Source organism: Lactuca saligna, chromosome 7 (genome assembly GCF_052625555.1).
Source record: "Lactuca saligna cultivar CGN05327 chromosome 7, ASM5262555v1, whole genome shotgun sequence".
NCBI classification, from domain to species: domain Eukaryota; kingdom Viridiplantae; phylum Streptophyta; class Magnoliopsida; order Asterales; family Asteraceae; genus Lactuca; species Lactuca saligna.
This window is the reverse complement of record NC_136423.1, coordinates 55682570-55690147: the sequence shown is the minus strand read 5'-3', so window position 1 is coordinate 55690147 and position 7578 is coordinate 55682570. Positions and strand designations below refer to the sequence as shown.

At 29.5% G+C, this 7578-nt stretch overlaps 1 protein-coding gene across 1 annotated transcript; it reads right to left on the bottom strand.

Moving 5' to 3' along the window:
* Window positions 1-2383: 2383 nt before the first annotated feature.
* LOC145004812 (eukaryotic translation initiation factor 5A-like) lies at window positions 2384-6131 on the bottom strand. The gene is made up of 5 exons (XM_078963812.1): window positions 5920-6131; window positions 3365-3487; window positions 3206-3262; window positions 2996-3070; window positions 2384-2822 (listed from the first exon to the last, which is right to left on the bottom strand). The coding sequence occupies exons 1-5, from the start codon at window positions 6040-6042 to the stop codon at window positions 2721-2723; spliced, it is 480 nt and encodes a 159-aa protein (XP_078819938.1). The 5' UTR covers window positions 6043-6131; the 3' UTR covers window positions 2384-2720.
* Between the last annotated feature and the right edge of the window lie 1447 nt (window positions 6132-7578).

Sequence of the window (7578 nt, the reverse complement as noted above, 5' to 3'; positions counted from 1 at the left end):
TATATATATATATATATATATATATATATATATTGATCAGGTAAAATTTTCGGGTTTTGGGTAAAACGGATCGGGTAGTTTCTTAAAATAATAATACCCGATACCCAACCTATATTATAATTTGGGCTCTCGGGTTTTGGGTATTCGAGTTTTAGGTCGGGTCGGGCATTTTCGGGTATACCCAAAAATTACTTAAGTGTCGCTTATTGATTTTTGCATTTCGGTTGCTTTAATAGAAAATTGGGTAGCAAAATATTTCATACAATTAACAAGTACATATGCGATAACAATACAAGTTATTATAATGTGTTATGTGATTTTTTCATTCCATTTCAAATTTTAATAAAAAAGAAAAAAAAAGCAGTTTATGGAGTACATGATCAGTGTTTGATCAAATTTGGATTAACCAAACATGTTACATGATTTAATGCAAAATGTGAGCATATAAAAGTTATAAATAAATAATTTAGTTTGTTATCTAAATTGCAGGGACAAATTTTATAGCTATATTTCAATTCACAAAGAAAAAACGTAGACCTGTTGACAAAATAGAAACATGCCCTAGTGCCAAAAAAAAAAATGAAGAGGAATCTAACATCTTATTTATTTTCATTATATTTGTTATAACATTCTGTTCAAAATTCCATTTTATTTTCAACAATTTCTGTTGTATTTACTATATACCGTTCAAATAGTGAAGTCATATAACATTTGGTTTAAACAATAAGAAACAATAATTATGTAAAATAATGATACAACTTTAATAGTTATTAGAATTACAACATTAATTAGTTGTTTTTTTTAATCGGGTATGCGGCTAAACACAAAATTTTTTAAACCTATCCAATAACCGACCTATTAAAATATCAGGATACTCAGTTATCCGAATTTCCAAACCCAATACCCGATTTACTTGAATTCAAAACGGGTAGGGTCGGGTAATCAGGTATTTTCAACAGGTGTATATATATATATATATATATATATATATATATATATATATATATATATATATATATATATATATATATATATATATAGGATATAGATCCGGTAAGAAATTTTTTTTGATAGGAAGGTAAGAAGTTTTTTTTCTATATATTTTTTTGACGAACAAAAAAAATGAATCACTAGATGATTCATTTGTAAAATGATTCACAAGAAAAAATTCTCAAAAAAACATCTTTATGATTCATTTTTAAGTAAATTAAGAAAAAATTAACTTTTATGACAATTTTAGTGAATAACAACAAAATCATTATATAAATGAATCATCGAAATGTTTTTTTGAGAATTTTTTCTTGTGAATCATCTTACAAATGAATCATATAATGATTCATTTTATTTGTTCGTGAAAAAAATATGTAGAAAAAAAACTTCTTACCTTCCTACCAAAAATTTCCTTCTTATTTGATCTTGACTATATATATATATATATATATATATATATATATATATATATATATATATATATATATATATATATATATATATATATATATATATATATATATATATATATAAAAGTTTTGTGAATTTTTTTTTTATCAAAGTTCCGGTATTCTAATTGGTTATGATACAATTTCTTAAGCACTATGTATGTTACTGGTACTTATTATCTTCTATTAATTTTTTATGGAGTTTTTATAACTTTTTTATGAAGTTTTTATACATTTGCTTTATTTTATTGGGGGCCTTATTTTCTTCTATTAATTTTTTTTATTGTAACCATGCGCTTGGAATCATATGTCCTAACTTTAATGAATTGGAATCTAAATTACAAAAATGGTCTATATAGTCAATTATCATACATAATTTTCATGTTTATATACATGATTTTTTGTATCGCACGTCTTTGTATAATTATTAGTTATAGATTTGTTAACAAAAATCATATTAATCTATCGGTAAGATGAGTAATTATTCATTTTTTTTAAAATTTTTTGACAAACATAAGATTTTTTTTTTTCCGAACACACATTTTTTTTTCCAAACACCAAACGCCATTTTTCGAAATGGTTCGGTTGTTTTGATTATTTGGTTTTTTTTTATTTTGTTTTGTCATTAGTTTTTTTTAACTCACATCTTTTAAACATTATCCAATTTTAATAATAATAATAATAATAATAATAATAATAATAATAATAATAATAATAATAAGTCATTGGTACTCTCTTATTATCATTTTTGATTTACTAAATTTTGAAGGGCATAATTTTTTTATTTTTGCCCGGCCCTCAAATCGACTTAAGACCACCCTACTAGGAGGATACTTCACATGAGTATATTTAGAAACTGAGTTGGAGGCACTCTAAAACTTTTCAAGGAGAAGTACATTAGAAAAGTAAAGAAAAAATTAAACATGACAGATGCTTAAGCCATATGTATGGGGAAGTAAGATAAAATGTTCAAAAAAACAATAACCATTTACAAAAAAAATAAAATACAAGGAAACAGTGGCAAGAGTTCCTCATGTTTCCGCAACCCAACCCAAAAAGTGACAAAAAAGAATGATAACAACACAAAAATAAAGCAAAATACAACATTCTATAAAAGATAGAGTAAGATTGAACCGCTACAATCCTAATATGCAAATTTATATCTATCACATACAATAATAAACAAATACCGTTTTGTAGCTAAATCATTCAGATACCATACAATAAAAGTCTACGTTTAAGCATCAAACATTATATTGGTATCTAGCTACTATAACATGTTTAATTCTTGCCGATATCTTTGAGAGAATTAATCTGCTCTTCTCCCATAGCCGACATAACGCTCACCACAAGATCTTTTCCTTCACTAAACCCATCTTTAATCTATACAAAAACAAATAAAAAAACGAGAAAAATAGGTGTTGTAGAACATTTATGTTGAAGGTATCTAAAATGTACGTCTTAAAACACAATTTTGTTGCTATATATAGTATACTACAACCTCTTAAAAGATTAAGACTTTGAGATTTAACAAAACCTTTTTTGATAGGATTTACCTGTGTAAGCAGATTTTCATCGGTGGGAAGCTTTAGATCATCTTTTGTGTTTCCACTTTCGGTCAGAAAACTAACCTAATATTTGAACAACCATATCAATTAATACACAATAATCGATAAAATAAATATTTTTTTAAATATATATGCCATATACATACATACATAGCTATGACAAGATTTTGGGTAGTTAATTTGTATAAGAATACTTACAAAGCCGTCTTCAGAAATGTCAATCAACTGATAATCCGTACGAGTGACATGCGGGACCTATGAGAACCATATGAAAAGAATCTCATGATTAACATATTCAAGAACAATATTGAAAATAAAAAGTAATAATAATAACTGAGAATTTATAAAAGAACTTACATCACAATTATGAGAAGAAGGAACGATATCTTCAAGCTTTTTGCCAGTAAAAATGTCTATTCCTACAAAATGACACTTTGCATGACCATGCTTGCCTGTTTTTGAGGTGGAAACCTCAACAACCTTCACATCAAAATTTGGTTTAAAGATTTTTATAGATATACATAAATACAACAAATAGAGCAACTAATATATCTTAAATGAAACGTTGAAATTAACATTTAACTTAAAGTATAATTTTATAAAAATATTGAATAATGGATCATACATTTAAAATAAGTAAAGAAAACTAGAGGAACAGAAGTACTGAAGTTCTTAATTTTATAATTATAGTAATTATAGTATGTGATTTGTATACCAAAATTTCAAAAAATATGTTCGAAATCCCATTAAAAAATTCATTAAAAAAAAACTTATTTTATTCCAAAAATTCGTGTAAATGTTGTCTTGAAATCAAATAAAAAATTAAAAAACATAACAAATAAAAACGGATATGTTGCAAAGGTATAAAATATGACTGGTGAAAACTCAATAACATTAAGCATTATTAAAAATTGCGAAATGAATTTCGAAAATGGGGAAAGTTTCTAAAGAGGTTTTGTTGAAATAAATAAAAAATCCAAGATATATATTATAGAAATTCAAAATGGATAAAATTGCAAAAATGATCACTGTGGTATGTATTTTTTTTTTTTTTAGTCAAAACAACAACTTTTTTGGATTGATAGTCATTTTAAGGTAATTTCGTTGGGTTTTGGTCCCTCGATAAACTAAAATGGCGGTAATAATTTTTTCATTTTTCTTTCATTCTTTTAAAATCTAATTGTTATTTATTTATTTTTAATAATTAAAAATGGGGCCACTTCTTTCTTTCTCTCTCTCTCTCTCTCTCTCTCTCTCTCTCTCTCTCTCTCTCTCTCTCTCTCTCTCTCTCTACTTCTTCATCTTCCCCAATTCATATCTGATGAACACAGATACACACTTCTAAATCATATGAACACATGGAGTATTCAGATTCTATTTCTCACACAAACACACATCAATATTTTCATATGAAGATGAAAATGTCTAGAGAACGTCATTTGCGATTCACATATATGGAAGGAGGTGTGATAATGACTGTAGGGGAACGTCGGAAGTCAGAGACAACGACAAGACCTGTCATCTCCATTCACTCCGATTCAGCGGTAACCCTAATCGGATCTTCATAGCAACGATGACGAAACCCTAATCGGAGTTAGGGTTTGTTGTGGCTTCGACGACCTCAAGCTTCATATCTATCCTTCTCCGAGTAATCCAATCTCACTGCGTTCTACCCATTTCTTAACATAAATACATAACGATAAATGTATGTACATGCATTGCTAGCAAAATTAAAACCCTAGAAGACCCACATCTCCACAATTAAACATCAATGCCATCATCACCATCCACCCGCCGGACTACCCGTTAAAACCATCACGACTTCCAACAGTAGATTGTCTTGACCACCATCATCTCTTATGTTCATCGAGAACCCCAAAAACACGAAATCATTTGATTATCTTCCTAATTGGACTTGTAACTTGAACCAAGTGGTTGGATTAACAACAAAAGGAACTGATCTTATTATGCACTTTGTATTTAGATCGGATTGACATTTGCATTGATATTTGTCATCTTTATCTATTTCTGGTTTAATTATCAACTTCCTCACTTTCTCTTTTGTTCTCTCAACAGGTAATGCTCACTGCCATTTGTTAGAATCAAATTGGTTTGTGTTGATTGGGATATTGTTTCCTCAAAATCTGTTAAAGACGATAATGGGTTTGGAGAGAGAGAGAGAGAGAGAGAGAGATAGAGATGTGGGTCCAATTTAATTATTTTTTCATTTAAATTAAATAGAAAAAACATAAAAAAATATCAGAAGGACATTACAGTCATTTCAGTTTACCGAAAGATCAAAAATGCAACAAAACTACGTACCAAAAATCCAAAAAAATTGTGGTTTGGACTAAAAAAAAAACAAAAAAAAAATAAAAATACCACAAGAACCATTTTTGCAATTTTGTCTACAAAATGACTGTTTCAGAAATAACAACTACTTCTGTATATCTCCTAAAATCAGATCATGCGGTTATTTTGATGAATATCCTTATATATATATATATATATATATATATATATATATATATATATATCATGTCATCTTTTTTATGACTTTAGAGATGTAGCCCTTAATCTCAAAGATAAATTGTTGTATAAACGTATGTGGGACATTCTATTCCTACCGAATTTAATATACCTAAAGAAATTGACCACAAACACAATTAGGACCATTGACTGTGACATAAAACCGGTTTCCATTCTAATTTTCTTAAACCTTTAGATTTAACTACCCATAACTTAGTTAAATAATAATCAAATCGTTTCTTTAAATTGCAATTAAAAAAAAAAAAACTTATAAACCATAATCCAAACACTCCTTCTGTATCCATGAAACATTCGATTACCATAACCCATAAATCAAAACAGAAAACCCATAAAAAAATCACAAATAAAGAAATCAAACCCACCTTGCAGGGCCTGTTCTTGATGACTATGTATCCATTTTTTCGAATGGTGCCTGCTTGTTGAGGGAAAGTTTTGGATGCTCCAGCATCAGCCTTGGACTCGAAGTGAACCTCTTCGTCGGACATCCTTTTTTTATGGGTTATTATTATTTTATTTTTTTTGAAAATCAAATAAGTTTAGGTTTTTGATGATTTGTGGATGATTTAGATTTAGATTTTGGAGAGAAAGATGAGAAAATTATGGAGATTAGTCGGGCCATTTTATTAGGGGAGGAGGGGGAAGTGATTCAGTCCTTCTTGAATTCTACTTCCTTGCTATGAAATGTTCCAAATTAATCGCACTAGTAAGATGTAATCCTGATCATCGGATTATGATTTATGATAAAGTTTAAATAGATTAAAGATGGCTTTTCAAGGGGTGAAATTTTCAAAAAAAGGAATAACAAAATATCTAATCACAATTTTGATGCTAAGTAATATATTTTGTAAACCTTGTTTTATCGTTTTTTTCCTTACAATATTCGTGGAGATCATGTACCGTTCTTGGGGACTTATATCTTCAATCTTATCATGGAATTGCTGGATACCCATAAACTGTATTTGTTACTTGCGAGTAATGAAAATTACTTTTTCAAAATTCAAACATCCATTGTTAAGATAGTTTTTACATGTTTATAAAATTATATATTTTATGTTTAGGAAGGTTTCAGAATTCAAAATGTTGAATAAAGGTTCCAAATTACCAAAACAAAAGTTTAAGTTTGAAACTAAGGTGATGTTGTATCAATATAATGTAGTAACAAGGTTTAAATGTCATCACACATATACATGAGTATTGAGAATACCTAATGTTAACTCATTTGAAGTGGAGAAGATAGCAATCATCACACATGCCACACTTCCCGCAAGTGCGACCTATCGGATCTCCCTGCCTATAATTTGTGGCCCTCATCCGCTTTGGTGCAGGCTCCAACTGCACCGGTGCCTGGCTCTGCTCTCTCAACTGGAGCTCAATCTCTAACTTGCGCCGCCTAGCGGCCTCCTGCAACTCCAACAAGGTACTACACCTCTGCGTGGACACGAACTGCCTGATGTCCCTCTTGAGCATACTCAAATATCGAGACATCTGAGCCTGCTCCGAAGCAAACTCCGGGCAAAACATCGCTCTCTCAGTGAACATCCTGGTGATCTTCGTCACCGACTCTGAACCCTGCTTCAGTTCCAGGAACTCCTGAGCCAATATATATATATATATATATATATATATATATATATATATATATATATATATATATATATATATATATATATATATATATATATATATATATATATATATATATATATATATATATATATAGGCTCAGGAGTTCCTGGAACTGAAGCAGGGTTCAGAGTCGGTGACGAAGATCACCAGGATGTGGAACATAACGAGTACTAAACATTTCCCGGAACTGATCCCACAAAACTGCAGCCCGATGCGCATCAGAATAAGATCTCATAGTCAACCTCCACCAATCCTTCGCCCCAAGCCTCAACAAGTTCAGAGCACACCTCACCCTCTGATCAGCAAGGCATGAACATGTGAAGAAACATCCCTCCACATCTGACAAACATCTAATAGTAACAATTGATGGGTTTTGGTCATAAGACATCTTATGT

Bases quoted from the DNA above. Each gene is read 5' to 3' on its own strand.
- LOC145004812 (XM_078963812.1), bottom strand. From the start codon at position 6,042: ATGTCCGACGAAGAGGTTCACTTCGAGTCCAAGGCTGATGCTGGAGCA. The intron at 3,263-3,364 runs GTAAGTTCTTTT...TGGTTCTCATAG, and splicing joins CTTCTTCTCATAATTGTGAT to GTCCCGCATGTCACTCGTAC. The intron at 2,823-2,995 runs GTAAATCCTATC...GTTTTTGTATAG, and splicing joins ATGAAAATCTGCTTACACAG to ATTAAAGATGGGTTTAGTGA.